The sequence below is a fragment of the Oncorhynchus clarkii genome, chromosome 6, assembly GCF_045791955.1.
Source record: "Oncorhynchus clarkii lewisi isolate Uvic-CL-2024 chromosome 6, UVic_Ocla_1.0, whole genome shotgun sequence".
Lineage (NCBI taxonomy): Eukaryota > Metazoa > Chordata > Actinopteri > Salmoniformes > Salmonidae > Oncorhynchus > Oncorhynchus clarkii.
The window spans coordinates 22,867,797-22,887,456 of NC_092152.1; the positions used below are offsets into that span (position 1 = coordinate 22,867,797).

Below are 19,660 nucleotides of genomic sequence, written 5' to 3' on the forward strand. Positions count from 1 at the left end.
TATTTTCAAGCATGGTGGTGGCTGCATCATGTTATGGGTATGCTTGTCATCGACTACGAAACATTTTTAGGCTAAAAAGAAGCGAAATAGAGCTAAGCACAGGCAAAATCCTAGAGAGAAACCTGGTTTAGTCTGCTTTCCAACAGACACTGGGAGACAAATTCACCTTTCAGCAGGACAATAACCTAAAACACAAGGTGAAATACACTGGAGTTACTTACCAAGACGACATTGAATGTTCCTGAGTGGCCTAGTTACAGTTTTGATTTAAATCAGCTTGAAAATATATTGCAAGACTTGAAAAGCTCTTAGAGACTTACCCAGAAAGACTCACAACTGTAATCACTGCCAAAGGGGATTCTAACGTGTATTGATTGACTCAGGGGTGTGAATACTTATAAATGAGATATTTCATTTTAATTTTCAATAAATCTGTTAAAAATTCTACAAATATATTTTTACTTTGTTGTTATGTGGTTTTGTGTGTAAGTGGGTGAGAAAAAAACATATATTTAATCAATTTTGAATTCAGGCTGTAACACATCAAAATGTGGAATAAGTCAAGGGGTATGAATACTTTCTGAAGGCACTGTAAGTCCGATATGCTCAGACTTCTGTATTTTGCAGTTGTAGGTTACAGATAGTACAATTGCACAACCTGAGGTGAGCCCAGTGGCCAAAAACACAATGACAAGTGTCATAAAAAGGTTAAGGCCGGGGTCTCCTCTCAATTAACTCACTCAGGGAATTGTTGTGATCAACTGGCATTATTTTTCTTTCTTCTGAATAGCTTGCACATGATTCATGGTTAAAACAGTCTGTCTGGTGATATAAAGGCCTGTTGTTATATGGTGAGATCTGTCTCTCTGGGTCTGTTAGCTCACAGGGGCTTGTCATGAGACGAGCGGTCAAGGACTGAACTCATGTAACACTGACCTGAGACTGAAAACACCATGGCCTGTGTTGCCGCCTGGCCCTGACCCACTATGGCAGAGGTCTGAAGCTGCGGATCTTAGAATTATCAGCAACAGGGCAATTCCACAGTAACAGATTGATGCTGAGCCAAATAATTTTCACATTTAAATCTATACCAATCAAAAACCAATGATTACGAAGTTAAATAAACCATCAAATTCTGTGCACAATGACAACTTTTTAAGAATTTTGCACTGAACATTTGACAAAAACACATTTACTTAAAGAACAGTGCAGATGCAAAGTTTGGTAACAGATTGACGGTTTTTGCTGTTGGTGACATCATTCTGTTACAGTGGAATTGCCCAACAGCAATTTGATGAGCAGCAGATTGCAGCAAAATCATTTAAGTTTCCTAGTCAACAGATACCACCATGTAGATTTGCTGATGACAATGCATGCTTTTCAAGGTGGATTAATTTATGCTTGGTAATTCTTGTTGAATTATGGATAATGGGAACCTTTTTGTCATAGCAACCTCAGGAATTGCGGTCACTGGGTTGAGTGTGTTGGTTGGTTAAAAATGTCAGAAAACGTATGATTTCAATTAAGGTAAAGTGTGCTGCCTGTATTATGCAAAGTTTGTGTGTTTTGTATGTGTGCATGCATGTGTGGATGAAGTCCCTCTCCTGCGAGAGTAGTAAAGCATGTTGGGGTATATGCCAGAGCCATAGTAGAACAACACTGCTATTTGTTGATTCCAGAAGGAAGCCTGACAAATGGAATAGGGTGGACTGTTGTTAAATCATCACAGGGCAAAAGGTAGCAGAGTAATTACATTGCATTGATTGCAACCAACTGCTTGCACCTACAGGCTGACAACTTTCCATTTCCATCTCTCTCTCTCTCTCTCTCTCTCTCTCTCTCTATCTCTCTGTCTTTCTGTATATCCTCATCCCATACAGCTGTTCAGGGAGAGATTTGTGAATTTGAAGCGTAGCAGCACTGGTAATCTGTATTTTGTGCTGCTGAATGCTGGGAAAGGGGAGAAAATGTGGACTCAGGAATGTATTGGGGAAAACATCCCCTGTTGTTGAAGCAGATGCGAATGAACCAATTCACATTCACACCTGTTTTTCTTTTTATGTTGTTGAATATTGTATTTTGCAATGTCTTGTAGTAAAGCTTGGTTCTCAAGAGGTTCCAAGTGTGTTCCAATTCTGACCAGTAGAGGGGAGTGTCACTCAAGAGAAATACCAGCAAAATGGTCTGTTCAGTCAATGTTGGAGATGACATGGGCACTCATCCACAGAATACAAGAGGCATAAATAACACCAATGATACCATTCCTTTGAACTGAAAACGTATTATCCTTGTGATATAAGCAGCTGTTTTCAAAAATGCGAAAAGTATTGAATGCTATAGTTGATGCCTCACCTCCTTCAAAAATGGCCGTTTTGCCTTTATACAGATTACACTTCTAATTTTCGACTAATTGAAAATTAAACGTATTTTAATGTATCTCCATTTCTTAAACAAGCCATACAAAGCTGGTTACAATTTCAATTTTATCCTCCAGAAAATATAGAACAAATATTACAACAAATATTATGCTTAAACTCCAATATATTGATTTATAAAATAAACATTCTTTATGGAAAGATTTTTTAAATGGTATTGTATTTATTAAAGATATTATTAATAGAGATGGTGGAGTTATGTCACAGACACTGTATTTTTGTTCAGTGTATATGGGAATGTCTGCGCAATCCAAAATGACAACCAATTGATTGCAGAATTACCACATAAATGGAGGAGGGAAGTGGAGGAAGGAGAAGGTAGAGAACTTGTCTGCCATATATTAAAGATATAAATTGGCTGAAATGGATTGGCATAAATAGAAAAATATAGAGATTTTCGATTCCGTGGCACATGGTACATGAATTGGTACAAAAAAATAGTTTCGACACTTCCGAGTTTTTTCATTTCAATTATTATACAACATTCTTGCCACCAACAGAATGCATATACAACAATCTCAGCTCTGTAGATTTTGCTGCGAAGAGACACAATCACTAAATAATGTATTCTGGTAATGCCCCTATGTAGCTTGTTTCTGGTCACAGGTTCAGGAATGGTCAAAAAACATTCACTTAAAATGAACCTTGCAAACAGTGTTGGGGGATTTGGAAAGCCATAGTCAATCGATCAATAATATAATAACACTCGTTGGAAAGGTTTTCATCTTTAGCTCACAATCGGTGGATACTATGCGATTAGAAAGGTTCAAAATGAATGTACCACGTCACAATTCAAAATATATGGCACATGGAAACCAAACGAGGGCGGTCTACGGTGATGGGTGGGATGGGCTGAGAGTGGCTGAGGAGTGGGATTAAAGAGCTCGTGTTCGGTCATGTTTATTGGTATGTGTTTGCTGTATATAAACGTATATATATATATATATATTATAATACCCCAGCGCAGTTATGCTGTTCTACTCACTAATTCCCAGGGAATTGCCCTCACTGTGGTTCTCTGACTATGGTCCATCCAATTGTAACACGGATGCGTTTTTTTTATTCATTATATTTATTTATAAGGTTTTAGTGGATTATAGCCTACGCTTGAGTTTTTTCTATCCTTTTTCTGTTTCTACTGAGGTGATGTCTATAATACATCTTGCCTGTATGGATATCTGCATTGGAAACATTTTAACAGGACCAATATTTCAGTCTTGAATATACCTTATCTGGAAACGGTTTCCACGGCGACCTCATAGTAACAACATTCACAGAGGGACGGGTACCGTCAGAAAGGAGGAGCTATGAGTAACATTCCGCAATGAGTCATGAATTTCTAAATACAGTAGGTCGAGGCGCCTGCCTTTAGCAGTCTACAGTAGCCAGCGTCGTCTCTGTACTTCACTTTTTACTGTGTGGTCCTCTGGTAAAATTAAATGTATTGCAGCCTATCATCAGAAGTAACTATGGATGTACGACAAAGAAAGGTTGTCACATCTATTGACTGCGGTAATCGTATCCGTTACTAATGGTCCGCTTTATGGGGATGTGCTCTGATGCGCAAAGCATCAAATCGGGACACCTCGATGAGATGTTCGATGCTGGAACATGGAAGGTGCGCAATATTTGGGATGGGGTAAAGCTGGAGGTTGGCGAGGACGAAAGCCCGGTGGTCCTTAACAGTTTTACACATTTGGACCCTGACCTACCACTATTTGAGGTAAGTTTGGGAACTGTGCGTAAAGAATTCTCCATCAATACCGAGACAGTATTTTAATCTTATGTCCTATAGCTAGTGTATCACTATACTGAACATTTGGTGTGATAGTTGCCTCGTGATTTGTGTCTTATTAAAATGTATAGAGTTTAGGCCTACTGAAGTTCATAGTGATGTGGCAGAGTTTTCCTATGGTTGGTATCATGCGTTCCAGAAATATGTCCGGAGTGTCCTGCCTACTACCCATTGCATAAGGACTCATTTCAATTCTATAGGAAGGTCCAAAGAGTGGAATATGTTGGTTTTAATTTACTATCTGCTGATGCTCAGTATTGGCCTTATATGGGGAAAGAGTAAAGAAGCACCTATACTTCAGCACATATTATAAAGTGGGCGGTTCCTTCAGCAATTGTTATTTACTGAGACGTTGCAGCAAATAAAGCAATGTGGATGACTAGTCAAGTTGGTTGGCTTTACATAATGCCTCCTTCCATCACATGGAATCAGATGAGGGCAAGAGTGTAGTTGATACAGTGACTTTGAATGTTGGAAAAGTAAAAGTAAGTGAGTTGATATTGGCTTGGCTATTCAGTTAGTTGTTACATCAGATCAAGATTTGCCAGGCAAAACATCGGTAATTCTGGGAAAGTGCATTCTTACGCACACCCTGTCTGTGTAAGTGTGTGTGTTTTCAATAACACCACTGTCTGGCATGTATGTTTTAAATATGTTCAATAACCTTCTGAAGAATAAAATATGCCTTTATTTTCACCAAGCTTATGAAACTAAAGGCTGGAACTCAGACGATATGTTATTTTTTATAATATTTTTGTTTTTTATTAAAGACAGTATGTTTCCTTCATTTATACATGTCACATGCTTAGAGAGGGCAATTCAGGCTCCACTCCTACATTTCTCTCTCCCTCTGTCTCTCTCTCTCTCCTATAATCTAATCCTCTCTAGTAACACAATTACTTGATGCTTAATCCCCCTCTTTCATTGGGCTAGGAGCTGCCTCTACAATCACAGCCATTCTTCTCCTTCAGCTGAGAATGTATGGTGAATGTACAGTATTGGGATTCAATGGTTCAGTTGTGTATAAACAAACTCAGGACACTGCAATTAATGTGACACTTCAGCCAATGGCCATTGATCGCTTTAGGGCCCCTGTAACCCCACCACTGTTATCCTTGAGCTGAAGCAGTAAGGGACTGTAGATATAGTATAATTTGGTCTATCTCAGTAGTGCTGTGTCACAGGCTTGTTGGCATAAGATTGATAGTGTTATGGTCACTCTGTCTTCTGAAAGGTTAAATTACTGGTAGTGGTACAACCAAGGGCAGTGAGGAGGATCCACCCTGTCATCACTATATACGTGTGTCCTTAGGCCCTATTCCAAAAGCCGTGATGCGTAGTCATCTAGCCAATATTGTCACATATACTCCCTCTCCGGCCTCTAGGTCATCAGGCTGCTGATTATCCCGCACACCTGTCACCATCGTCTCGCACACCTGCCACTCATGACACTCACCTGGACTCCATCACCTCCTTGATTATCTTTCCTATATCTGTCACTCCCCTTGGTTCTTTCCTCAGGTGTTATTGACTCTGTTAGCATGTCGGTGTGTTTTTTGTGTTCATTTTATTTATTAAAACACTCACTCCCTGAACTTGCTTCCCGACTCTCAGCGCACTCGTTACAAATATACTGTTCTGATGATAAAGTACTGCACTCTATAGCTAATTGTTTATTTAGGGGCATGAGTTTATTAGGGCAATCCAAGAGATTCAACTGGTGTAACTGGCACAAATTCTCCTTGGTAAAATATTAAGGACCAAAAGCCTGTTCAGATCAAAAAGTCATATTGTTAATCATGCAATAATGAAAATATTAGGAATTAAAGTGTATTTCCACATATGGGGTTGTGAGCCTATTGGACTTATTCTTTTGTCAACCAAATATGTCAATAGCAAATCATACTCTCCCTCTAACTAGTCAATTACATACTTTGTTGTTGTTTTGTGTGTGTTTGGAAAAGGTCTAGAAATGTCTTGCTGATGTTAAGGAGACCTTTGTTTGTTGGATCTTGTCCTGAAGACTGCAGATTGCAGGCGGAAGCTTAACTGAGTCCTGTAACAAGAAACTGGAGGTGGATTTGTAGAAACAAACATAGAGGAGCTTTTGTTGTTGTAGATCATTAAAATGGAGACAGAGAGAAGAGCGAGGGATAGCGAGAAAGAGGGAGAGTGAGTGAGAGGGTGAGGAGCACTGAGGTTCAGGGAGGTTGAATGAGAGAAACAGACAGTGGGTGGAATGTTTCGGCCTGAAGCCTGGAAAATAACTTTATTCCAAATTCTCTAGACCTAATAATACCAAATAAGTGGTAGTCTCAGCCTTACTTGGTTTGTCTGACTACTCAAAATCCAAGTTTAGTGGATACAGCTCCTGATCTAAATTCACATGTAAAAAATAACTCTTACAGTGTGGCACTCAAATGAGAATGTGGAAGTCAAGCAGATAATGCACTCTTGCATTCCTAATTACTAAAAGCTCAATCAGTTTACACTTGCATTACTAAGTGTTGTGCAAATCATAAATTGATGTCTATGGGACATTTTCTGCAAAGTTTGCGTATATTTTGGGTTTAAAGTTACAATTCTGCTCCAGATAAAGTGATCCTAAGCGGTTCATGATCTCATTGGCATTCTACAGTCGTTGTGTGTGAGAGGAATCTGCTGCCTGTGCTAGAGGGCCACTGTTGGACTTCACAATTGTTTGTGTTGTGTACTCTATTTTGGAGCATCTCTTTCTGGCGGGGACTTCCTATGTGTCCTTGCCTGAATAGCTGGAGGAGACAGTGATCGTCATCAAACCAGTTGTGGATTGGCCAACCGTTTCCAAATAGCCAACACTATCAACACTACTGAAATACTATTATGAAAAGTAGATGGTTATAGCGATGCTATGCATTTGCATTAGCTGTTATTGTGCCATGTGACATTGTCTATTCAGGCACATATATAGAACTGATCATCTCTCCACTGATGACTGAAGGATGGATGCCTCTGTTGACACTAGCTCAGAGTCCAAAGATCGGTGCTTTGTTGATGTGGTCATTGTGGCAACAGCTTCTGTACATGCTATTCATAAGCCTTCTAACTGACTGAATCTAACACATGTTCCAGATAGATTATTTTTATGGATGGGATGTACAATACATAGATGAGACCATTAACATGCCCACTCATTGTTGACATGCTTTGATAGTGGAAGTTCCCCTCAGAAGTTTTTACTCTGATGCAGTCTTGCACAAAAAGTGATCTTGTGAAACGGAACCCATTCAAATGTTGCAGTGGTTGTGGTTACGGAGAGGTCCTCAGCCAGTCCATTACAGGCTAGTTTTTTGTTCCTTCGTTTTTGACGGACTTACCAGTTGGATTTCGCTTTCTGATAAACTGCATGACTTATTGGACTTTAGTTCTTCCTCGTGTGAGGCTCCTTTCCTTTCTTCCCTATAGGGATTTCCCAATATTGTCTAGTATCTCGCTTAATCATCACTCTCTCATGAAAGCGCAGTACCTGTTTGTCAATGTCTTGGTTTTTATTTTCATAATAAGGAAGTTTATTTATTAGAATGTATGGTGCCACTCTATTAGTGTGTGCTCAAGTACAACACTTAAAATCACCTTAAGATCCAACACTTAATAAAACATCTACTCAAGTAGGCCTATCAACACTTGATAAAATCACCTTAAGATCCAACACTTAATAAAACATCTACTCAAGTAGAATTTCAACACTTGATAAAATCATCATATGATTGAGTCGAGTACTCACAAAATATTAACCAGAATAATAAAAGTCTGTCAACAAGATGGTTGGTGACAAAGTTATTTCTTAGTTTACCTGAATCACATGTTGTATATTGTATGTGTGTGTGTGTTTGTCGGTGTCTATGTTCCGTGAGAACTACAGACACGTGGAATTAAGACCATGAAAGGCATACTACTATTGTGTATGTGTTACCAGGGCTCCACATGCAATCTTTCACGTTCTGACCATAGTTCTGTTATTTTATTCTTTGTTTTAGTATGGTCAGGGCGTGAGTTGGGGTGGGCAGTCTATGTGTGTTTTTCTATGTTGGGGTTTTGAGTTCAGCCTAGTATGGTTCTCAATCAGAGGCAGGTGTTGTTAGTTGTTAGTTGATTGAGAATCATACTTAGGTAGCCTGGGTTTCACTTTTGAGTTGTGGGTGTTTGTTTCCGTTTGAGTGTTTTTTGCCACACGGTACTGTTTCGGTTTCGTTCATGTTCACGTTTATTGTTTTGTATTTCATAGTGTTCAGTTTATGTCTTAAAATAAACGTTATGGACACTTACCACGCTGCACATTGATCCTCCAATCCTTCTCACTACTCCTCCTCAGAAGAGGAGGAAGAATGCCGTTACACAATCTCTGTCTGATGACTAAGCTATGATTCCGGCAGAGAGGGATATGACTGGTCAAGGCTTAATGGGGGAAGCCGTTCTCACTTGTATGTCTGTTTCCTGGCCCTATGTATGCCCTGTTCCGTTGGGTCTTTGGGAGTTCCCCCTGGTTTCCATGGTAACCTGGTCTCTGAAAGCCTCTGAGAGTTCCCTGACTTTCTACAGTTGTAAATAGGTCCTGTGTGGCATGGCCAGGCCACAGGTCACCACAGTATACATTCACACACAGTCCAAATGTTATCTACAACCCTTTAATCGATATATAATCTTATATATAATTTGATTTTTTTAAAATTCAAGACCTGGTGAATCTGAATAGGTCTGATTTTAGTTTTCTTAGGCCTTGTTCCATTAACATAGAGAGAGAAAGATTGTCCTTATGTCAAGAACAGGGCTGTGTTCCATTGGGTTTAGATTGATAGGCCAGCAGTATCTGTGTGCTCAGCTGATAAGGGCTACTCTCACTGTGAAGTCCAAGGTCTGTGTGCTCAGAGCCTGCTTTCAAACACAGCCATACAAACATGTTACAAATGATTTATAACCACGTACAGTAAACTCCTCTGTTCTAAAATAGAGTGTTAGTAATATAGCACTCAAACTGGATTTGAATCTCTGCCCAGCTCCATGGAAACCAAGCAAAACAGAGTGGCTGTGTGATTGAAGGTGAGAGTAGGCTATGACTAACAGCGAAAGTATTTTGGAGGTGCTGCTGTATATCTAGCTACCGAAAGGTTCTGATGAATAATGTGCTACAGATGCATAAGTAGGTGTATGACTGATGCCTGTGTCATGCTTGATTAGTGTACATACCACTACCCCACTGAGGAAGCCGCAGTCGTCAAACCGATGTTGTTTGGCTATCTGGGTCAAGTGCCTGGGATGCTCACTGTAAAGTCCTCGAAAATACCATTGCTGTTCATATCATTCTGTGTTGGAGAGCTGGAGGAAAAAGGAATGGTGACAACAACCAACAACCACACTGTTTGGTACAGACCCCTCTTTCATTGAGGAAGCAGCTTGTGTTAATTCCTTGTTTGTAAAGCATGGGCTTTAGCCTGTGTTGTTGGGCTGTGTATCTAGCAACCTCTGTTTGATGTAACAGTATTGTTATTCATAGCCACACATGTAGGGAGGGAGGGAAGGCCCGATTTTTGTATATGTTTTTCAGACAGACCATTACATCTCTTTGTCTTATTTTCCCTGTAGAACTCGACACAGGAGATCGGAGAGGAGGTGGAAGAGGGGGCAGTCTTCACCATCACCCTGAGGAAGGTACAGTTGCACCAGTCGGCCAGTAAGGGACAGCGATGGCTGGGCGTGGAGACAGACTCTGCTCTCAGCCTGTATGAGACGTGTAAAATACGCACCATAAAGGCTGGTACGCTGGAGAGGCTGGTGGAATACATGGTATCTGCGTTCAGGGGCAAGGACTCCACCTACGTCACCATCTTCCTCTGCACCTACCGCTCCTTCGCCACCACCAAGCAGGTGCTGGACCTCCTACTCAACAGGTACAGAGATGGCCGTGAAGCTAGAACCGCCCATACATGTAAGCACATAAATACAAAAACACACTATACACAGTGTAATGCTGACAGATGTTTCCTTCATGTCTTAGGTATGCCAATCTACAGAACCAACCTGTGATAGATATACACAGACACACTCAGGATGACAGCACAGAGCTCAGAAAGTAAGCGTCTGGGGAGACCAGCATTATCAAACATTTTGATATGTTCGTTTTTTGTGTGCACATTTCTTGTGCAGTGTACACACGTGTACTGTACCATACACTCTTCCCTGTCTGTCATCTGCACGTCTCCTCATTCCCCGCCTCTTCCCTACTGGGTTGTGTCCTGCAGCACTGTGTCATCCATCCTGGGGGCGTGGCTGGACCAGTACTCAGAGGACTTCTGGAGCCCTCCACAGTATAGCTGTCTACACCACCTGATGTCCTACCTGCACCACCACTTCCCTGGCTCTGACCTGGAGCGCCGCGCACGCAACCTGCTGGCCCTCTTGCACCGCAGGCAGCAGTGTGAGCCCGACCTCGACGGTGAGAGCCAGGATAGGGTTCAACTGGGGCTTGTCTGTGTCTCAGTGATATCAGACATGATGGGGTTGCTGTTTATGCTTGAAGTGTTAAGGGCCTGTGCTGGACTATAACTGTCCTTTAGGCAGTCTGATTATTAGCTCATCTGTGTTTTCTTTACAGTGGAGCACATTGGCTGTCCCTTCGCCATGCAGGAAGAGAGTGGCTTTGAAGACGAACTAACTGCCCTGAACTTTTTGTCCTTTGACCCCATCATGGTTGCCGAGCAGTTCACACTCATGGATGCGGTGAGACCCCCGCCCCCCCCATTTCAACAAACTGCTCGATTTCAAGTAACTTCAATTTTAGCTGCTCTTGTGGTGTGCTTTGTGCTCACCCTTACTCACCCTTACACCCTCCTCTGGCCTCCCCTGTAGGATCTGTTCAAGAAGGTGGTCCCTTACCACTGCCTGGGGGGCATCTGGTCCCAGCGGGATAAGAAGGGGAAGGAACACCTGGCCCCCACCATTCGAGCCACAGTGGCCCAGTTCAACTGTGTCACCAACTGTGTCATCACCACCTGCTTGAGCAACCCCTGTCTGAAACCCACCCAGCGAGCCAGACTGGTGGAGCGCTGGATAGAGGTGGCCAGGGTAAGGCATCAGACCCACTCTCTGGGTCAATCACTCAGCAGTTAGTTTCAGTTGTGGATGATTGGTCATGCTGTTTTTCTCACTCTATGGGTTCTTTCTGCTGTGTTTAGGAATGTCGTATCCTCAAGAACTTCTCGTCCCTGCGAGCTATCCTCTCTGCCCTGCAGTGTAACTCTCTCCACCGACTCAAGAGGACATGGGATGAGGTGTCCAGGTGAGAGGCGATCAGTGACTGAGGCTTCGGTTTGGAGGGTTTACAATTGGATTATAAATTGGACCAGGGAGTTTTCATGGCCAGGTTACATGTTCAAGAAAAACATAATTAGTGTTGTGGGTTTTTGGTTGGGTTGATGGTAGAAGTTAACATTTCGTTGTTATTTGGAGGTCTTTTGCAGTGGTCGTTTATGTTTGTCTTGGCCCCTGAGATGTTAGGTTCAACTTTTGACCTCATTCTGCCAACAGAGAGAATTTCCGCACCTTCCGTGAGCTGTCAGAGATCTTCTCAGATGACAACAACTACTCTCTAAGCCGAGAGCTGCTGGTCAAGGTGGGTCAATGAACAGAGGGAAAAACCATACTCCTGAATGTAACTTACCTGGAATCTGTGTAATGGGTTTGTACAAACCTCTGTGGGCTGTTGTGTATGTGGTACAATGTGTCTGTGTTTGTGTAAACCTTTTTCTCCTGCCCCATATGTGTAAGTGGATGTGAAGACAATAGTTGGTACAAATGACCTACATGTCGTCCCACACGTTACGCTGTGTGAATGTGAGAATGTCCCTGTGTTAGTTTTGGCTTTTTCCACCTGCCTCTTATATTGAATGTGTTGAACTGGATATGAAGACCATTGTGCGCATAATTGACCTGAATGTTACTCAGCGGCTAATAGATCTTTAAGATTTTAACTGCGTTAGAAAACAGGAAGAGGGTATGTGAAAAGTGGTTTTGAAAACTAGTAGTTGACAGGAATTATGGCTGGCTGACCCGTTACTGCTCTATAGACTCTCCTCTCGATCTATACAGCCGGGTCTCCATAGCAACCAGAACATAAATAGACAAGCTAGCTAACACCTTGTCTCCTCTCAGATGCGAGCTCATTCATCATTCATCATGAGTTGTACAACACAGTATAGAATCTTACCTCGTAGTGTTCTCTCTAAAATGTATGAGTGCAAGTATCAGTGTGAGTGTGGTTTGAGAGGACTTGATATGCGTAACCGCATGCCTGTAGAAGTGTCTCACCAGCAATGTAGGCTGTGGCAGTAGTCATGAATATTTTACTCGTTCAACATGAGGCCCAATGCTTCTGTCAGGACTAGAGGCAGATCAGATTCCCTTTGATTAAGACCACATAGGATTAGATAGCAGACAACATGTTTGGTTATATCTGAATCCTCCAAGAGAAACATATTTAGTCTGCTCACCTGAATACATTCCTGCACAAAGAAATGGGAAGTGCCCTCGCCGTTGTTATGCCAATTTTGCACAAGTTACTCTTTAACTTGCAGCATATTCTTTCACTGGTTAAATAGTGAAATATGAATGCAAAAAGCAGAGGGTTTCTCCAACAGGAATGGCTATCCACATTCCTAGGCTTTTAGACAGGTATTTGAATTGGCCCTAATATTGAAGCTTGGGGTTTTTGGCTATGAGTTGAGGAAACCTGTGCTTGCACAGAGGGAATCCTAGCTGACGTTGTAGGCAGTTGGCAGGTACAGAAAAGTGCCCCACCCTGATGATGCATGAGTCTGTAAGGGAAATTCCAAGGTGTTGTCCCACTTACCTCCTTTCCTACATTCCACTAGTGCTTAATCTATCTGGGCCAGCCCAACCAGGCCTGTGTGGGATTGCAAACTCTGGATAGGTTGGGTAAAGAATTCCCCTGTTTTGTATCATTCACAGAAACATTAGAGCTAACTCAGCTGTAACCCTTCCTGCACACTCTCATTCATAGATTAGTGAATTAGTTTAGCCCTGTATGTCTACTCTTCTGAAAGTGTAATTATGGCCATTACTAGTTGTGTTTCAAACTAGTTTTTGCACTGTTCTAGGGATTGTTTTGTGAAAACAGATTATGCTCTCTCTCTGCAGGAGGGCACCTCCAAATTTGCCACACTGGAAATCAACCCTAAACGAGCACAGAGGAGACACCAACAGCAGAGAGACTTGGTGAGTCTAGATATTTTTTGAGCTAAATCATTTATCATGAAATACCAACTTCAACCACTTTATGCCAAGTATACTTGAATGCTGTTATTGGGTTCATAGCGCCATCTAGTGGTGAAATGAGAGCATTGTTATTGCTCATGGAGCCTGTGGTCACTGCGCTCTTATCAAACTTCTCTCTGACTATGTCTCTGTCATAGGGGGTGATGCAGGGGACCATTCCTTACCTGGGCACCTTCCTCACTGACCTGGTCATGATGGACACAGCTATGAAAGACTACACAGAGGTGAGAGTCTATCTCTATCTATCTCTGGATCATGTAGCCTCTTCAGTCTACTTGCTTAGTCTCTGTTCACATCTAATTATTATTTGTTCTCTATTCCAGAGTGGACTCATCAACTTTGAGAAGCGAAGAAAGGTAAATTAAATTCTTACGTGCTACTGATAAATAGGTGTTGATAAACAGGGAGACATTGCCGGGAATTGTGGCTATGATTGGCTGGAGGCTCACCCCCCCCTTCTCTATACAGGAGTTTGAGGTGATAGCTCAGATTAAGTTGCTGCAGCTGGCATCCAACAACTACAGTTTCACCCAGGACAGCTTCTTCAGGGAGTGGTTCTCAGGAGTGGAGAGACTCAGTGAGGCAGAGAGGTGAGGAGAGATTTTTATGAAACGTAAATTAAAATAATGAAATGTATGGGCATACAGTGTTGTTATTTCCATGCCTTTTTCCCCATAGCTACACTCTGTCCTGTGAGATTGAACCGCTGTCAGAGTCATCCAGCAATACTATCAGAGCCAAGAAAAACGGCAGCATCATGAAACGCTGGAGCGAGTAAGTCCCATATTGCATAGATAACTTTTCACACTATGCCTATGTTTATTATAGTTGCAAATTAATAATAATGACATTTTTATTTTGAGCATACATCCTTCCCAGTGTGTTTTTCACTGTGTACAGTTCATGATGTTTTATGGGGCCCTGTTCGCATACGTCTCCATGTATTTCCCTTTTCCTCCAGTCGCCAGTTAACTGAGGCCAGCTGCAGCAGTGCAGGAAGCTCCCATTCCAAGTTGTTTGACCAGTCCCACATCAGACCGTACCAGAGAGGGGGAGGTGATAGTGGGGACACCCTCAGCGTCACCTCAGCCGGCTCCAGTGGCTCTGACCTGGAGGATGTCAACGCCAGCTTCCTGTCTGACTCGCCAGATGCCCACGAGAGAAAGGTGAGAAGGAGGAAGGGCCAGGGTCACATGGGGGAGGAGAACACTCCCACCAGAGAAGCATCTCATCATGATTCATGCCACACACATCCACCTTGATTTTCTTTCTTCCTGAGATACTGAAATTCCTGCATCACTGCAGCAATTTCAGTCCTGACATTTCAATGTCTTCGAATTCATGTTCTGTAAGGGCCATGTTGATGATAAGGGTCATGTTGATGATAAGGGTCATGTTGATGATAAGGGTCATGTTGATGATAAGGGCCATGTTGATGATAAGGGCCATGTTGATGATAAGGGTCATGTTGATGATAAGGGTCATGTTGATGATAAGGGTCATGTTGATGATAAGGGTCATGTTGATGATAAGGGTCATGTTGATGATAAGGGTCATGTTGATGATAAGGGCCATGTTGATGATAAGGGCCATGTTGATGATAAGGGTCATGTTGATGATAAGGGCCATGTTGATGATAAGGGCCATCCTTGATGATAAGGGCCATCGTTGATGATAAGGGCCATGTTGATGATAAGGGCCATGTTGATGATAAGGGTCATGTTGATGATAAGGGCCATGTTGATGATAAGGGCCATGTTGATGATAAGGGTCATGTGAATTGACACTGACCCGTGTATATACTTTTCCTACCTGTCTGACTTGTGGCTGACTGTGGCTCTGATTCCCTCTATAGACCTCTACATCCTCAGTAAAACATTCCGTCTCTGCTTTGGGGAAAGAAAGCCAGACTCCTGATCCCAACTCCACGGTACTTTCACTTACTAGCCTTCTCTTTCCATCTCTCTCATCACTGGGGTTTTTCTTCTGTTCTAACTGTCTCTCTCACTACTTTCCCTCTCCCAGTCCCAGAATATTACTGGCCTTCTCTTTCCATATCTCTCATCACTGGGGTTTTTCTTCTGTTCTAACTGTCTCTCTCACTACATTCTCTCTCCCAGTCCCAGAATATCACTGGGGTTCTTACATAATGCTGCACTCTCATCATATTACAAACCCTTTCTCATTCTCAAATTCATACTTATGAGTCTCATATACTGTCATATTCCACATTCTATTTGTGTATAGCAGCAACAGAAGTTTGTTCTGTGGACTGTAAATGGTTGTAATCATTCTCTCTCTCTCTCTCTCTCTCTCTCTCTCTCTCTCTCGCTCTCGCTCTCGCTCTAGTTTTGGGAGTCCACCTCCCTGTCTTCTCTAGACACCTCAGGGATGGGTTCGGGCTCCAGCAGCGCCTCGTCCTCCTCTGTGTCCTCCACCACTCCTCTCCCAGGTGCCTCCCGCTCCCACAAGCGCTCCGTCTCAGCCGTGTCCTGCTACTCTACACTCTCCCTGCCCCTCTACAACCAGCAGGTGGATGACTGCTGCATCATCAGAGTCAGCCTAGACGTGGACAACGGCAACATGTACAAGAGCATCCTGGTAAGACAGAGGGAGAAGAAGAGGAGGAGGAGAGAGCTTATATAGATTCATAGATTCTAAATGTAAATTGTTAGCAGTGGGCGGTTGATTCAATTAACAACGTCTGAGCCAGAGAAGAAGCAAATCAGGCAAATCAGTTTTAAATGTCAACAAAGAAAGGTATTCTTCATCTCCTGGTGCAGGTGACCAGTCAGGACAAGACACCAGCAGTCATCAGTAAAGCCATGGTGAAACACAACCTGGAGCGAGAGAAAACGGAGGACTATGAGTTGATGCAGAAAATCTCTGAAGAAAAGGGTAATATCATATGATAATTTCCCCCCAAAATATACATTTAATTTTCATTCAAATAGATTGTCATTAATAGTATATTAATGTGTTGTTCTTACAACGGATTGACTCTAATCCATTAATCTTGTATAGTGTCCTAATTTATTCATTACTTAAATGAAAAACAAATGTTTTTACTAACAATATATACCTCTCCTCTCACCATAGAGCTGCGGATCCCAAACAATGCCAACGTTTTCTACGCCATGAACTCTACCGCCAACTATGACTTTGTGCTGAAGAAACGTGGCTTGTCCAAGAAAGGCCGGGCCAAGAGTGTAGCCAGCTCCACGCTGCCCCGCATGAAGCAGAAGGGCCTAAAAATCGCCAAAGGGATCTTCTGAGGACGAGTGTCCCAGCTCTCTGTCTGTCTGATGGATTAAGGCCCTCTAAATCCACCTAAGCTAAAGGATCTAAGAACTACACTAGAGACGGAGGCCAGTGGAAAACAACAACAAATCATGTCTGTATGCATCACAAGCAGGCAGCAAAGCAGGAAAAGCAATTACCGTTATCAGACTGATGTCTTCTTGGCTCAGGCCTTGATGAAGGGGAGCTTAACAATGTGCTGTCCCTAACCCTTCGTGCCTAAGTTTGTGTCAGTGGTGTTTACAAAGGGAATATTATAGAGAGTGTATAGCGTACATATGGCCACGTTATAAACTCTCTCTAACTGTGTGGTGATTAGAGTGGTGTTGGTAAATGTCGTACTGAGGAGCATAGAGGAAGGCACAAAGAACAATGGTGGCCAGATTTTTTAAGCCAAGTTAGTCTCGTGAGATAAAATACTTTTTCAAGAGAGACCTGGACAAAGAGACCCGATGTGCTATCCTGGTGGGGTACTGTGAATGGAAAGGAAAGGTGGTCCATTGTAAGTTTGAAGAGTTGAATGCAGATACTGCCATATTGAATATGGGTCAAGGTGTGTGATCATTTCAGAGAAAACAAGGTGTGAGGAGTGGACACTCTGTTAAGAGACATACATCTTGTTTTATTGAATTGCAACCAGGACAAGGAAGAATGACATTGCAGTGGGGCTCGATATGCTCAATTGAAACATTTCAACGATTATGAAGGGTTGGTGTAAAACTAAAAATAGATAAACAGTGAGGAGTGATAGATATTTACAAAATACCCACACAGTATAATATCAGCATTACTTTGCAATGGACCTTTATGTTTGATGATGTTACCATTACAGTTAGGCTATTTGTTTGGTATTCTTTACTTTGCTATGCTGCTGCTAAATGTACATTTTATAAAATATCAATAATTCACCTTGTTTTTTTACAAACTTTTTGGGGGTGAGGACAGGCATGACGTTGGGACTCTCCGATGACGGCGTTGTATTGAGTATCACTAAGTGATTCAGGGGCTCCGATGACAGCATTTCATACCACCCGTCCCTACTGGACTATCTCTGTATGGAAAACAATGGTTTACATCGTTGTACTGACAGTGGGATAGTGGTATCATGTATAATCTGTAACTGCCAATGATTCTCCTTATGGCTGCCCAATGCCTGCTCCATGTATGCAAGAGGAGGTAACAGTCCTCGCCTCACAACAAAAAGCAGTGCACTAACCCACACCAGCTTCTTCTTACTTACAATCTTAAAGACAGAGTGAGAGTAATGACACAAACTCTGAGATCCTTACAAGCATGCCAGTGGTTGTTTTATGTAATGGAAAGTACAGACAAAAAGTAGTTTGTCATTTCACTGACATTACATGCCTTTATTGCTCAGTGCTGCATGCTGGTCCCAGCCCCTTTAAATGGCTTTTTAAAACTGTCCTTTCCTTGATGACCATGATAGAACCATAGAGGTAGGGGAAAGCAATATGGTGGAAACTCCCCTGTGATGGGTCCTATCCAGACCTCTTGTATGCATGGCGAGGAAGGGGCGGGGAAGAGGCTGTTCTTTTGGAACATACATAGCATAATGATTGGTTGTCTCTGCTGTGCTTTGTCACTGTAATTTGCTACTTACACTGTGAATGGGTCTTTGCCGATCACTCTGATTGGCTCCCTTCAATGCTGAACACTGTGAACACACACACATTGGTCGTGTTCCTCTGCTCAGACGTTGCATGCATCAATCAATGGTTGTGTGCCACATCATCGGCTGTGCAGTCGGGAACCAGATTGCTATAACATATGATTTGGTTTGCTGACACATAAAATACCCATCTAGGCATTGTAAGATCTGTCATGCATCAGCAGCATCTGAGCAGAGGAATACGACCCTTCTCTCTCTGTCTCGCTCTCCATTATGACACAGTTAAATAGGAAAAGTCAACCCTGACAGAGAATAGATAGAGGTCCATGTAGTGATAGAAATGTGTTCAGGGCATGGAGAAAAGGTGGCAACTGGTTTACCACTATATGTGCCAAAGAGATGAGGGGTCTGTCACTCTCAAAAGACAATGTTTGTTTCATTTCTCTATCACTTGAATTTTCTAGGGGAGTTTACCATTTCTGAGTGTTATGTTCTGAACACTACAACACCATTCTAAGAACCTCAGATACACTGTTCAAGCTTAGGTGGCAGTGTGGTTACTACTGGTTACCCTTGGAGAAACTGCACCACTTCCCTAAATAGTAACAGTCCTTTGGTTCTTTTCAAAGAATGGGTTCAGTATAATTTATGCTTTACATAAGTGGCTGTGTTTACTACCACTTGACTGATTGTTTTGTGGTGTTATTCATAATTACTGGAGCTTGCTTTGCTTGACCTGGAATGACTGGTCCTCTGCAGATTTATTTTGCCTTATCTGTCGCCTTTGCCATTATAACTGAGTTAAAACCTTTGTATGTGTTTGCAGTGTCTTGTCTCTCATGTTTTTCTATTCCTAATGAATTAACAGAATATTGAGATGTCATACTATATGGAATTGTCTTTGTTTATGTCTTTGTTGACCTGGCATTATTTATTGGTTTGTACAGAAAGATTTTGTTATGCATTGTATATTATTTCCTCTCTTGTGTAATTATAGATTATTATATATTCATGTAAATACAAATAAACACTTAAGTTTACAAAAGTACTCATTTATTTAAAGTTTTTGGTGTAATTTAGTTCAAGTGAGGTGAGAAGATGGCTCCTTCCTTGGCAGATATGATAGCTAGTAACCCCATGGTATTAACTTACAGCCTACACAATAAATGAAAG

At 42.1% G+C, this 19,660-nt stretch overlaps 1 protein-coding gene across 4 annotated transcripts in view; it reads left to right on the plus strand.

The window, feature by feature from the left end:
* LOC139410799 (ral guanine nucleotide dissociation stimulator-like) overlaps positions 1-19,532 on the plus strand; it is a 31,538-nt gene extending 12,006 nt beyond the window's left edge. For 3 of the 4 annotated variants that reach the window (XM_071156320.1, XM_071156319.1, XM_071156317.1), the window contains 17 exons: positions 9,850-10,154; positions 10,262-10,336; positions 10,506-10,699; positions 10,859-10,983; positions 11,113-11,328; positions 11,439-11,542; positions 11,791-11,875; positions 13,420-13,497; positions 13,695-13,781; positions 13,881-13,913; positions 14,026-14,147; positions 14,236-14,331; positions 14,519-14,723; positions 15,413-15,487; positions 15,907-16,158; positions 16,341-16,455; positions 16,657-19,532. In XM_071156320.1, the coding sequence (XP_071012421.1) occupies positions 9,850-10,154; positions 10,262-10,336; positions 10,506-10,699; positions 10,859-10,983; positions 11,113-11,328; positions 11,439-11,542; positions 11,791-11,875; positions 13,420-13,497; positions 13,695-13,781; positions 13,881-13,913; positions 14,026-14,147; positions 14,236-14,331; positions 14,519-14,723; positions 15,413-15,487; positions 15,907-16,158; positions 16,341-16,455; positions 16,657-16,832 (2,343 nt within the window). In that variant the 3' untranslated portion in view covers positions 16,833-19,532. Of the gene's footprint in view, positions 1-3,785; positions 4,159-9,849; positions 10,155-10,261; positions 10,337-10,505; positions 10,700-10,858; positions 10,984-11,112; positions 11,329-11,438; positions 11,543-11,790; positions 11,876-13,419; positions 13,498-13,694; positions 13,782-13,880; positions 13,914-14,025; positions 14,148-14,235; positions 14,332-14,518; positions 14,724-15,412; positions 15,488-15,906; positions 16,159-16,340; positions 16,456-16,656 lie in introns of those variants that run through there. The other variant, XM_071156318.1, reaches the window with a different exon arrangement.
* The last annotated feature ends 128 nt before the right edge of the window (positions 19,533-19,660 follow it).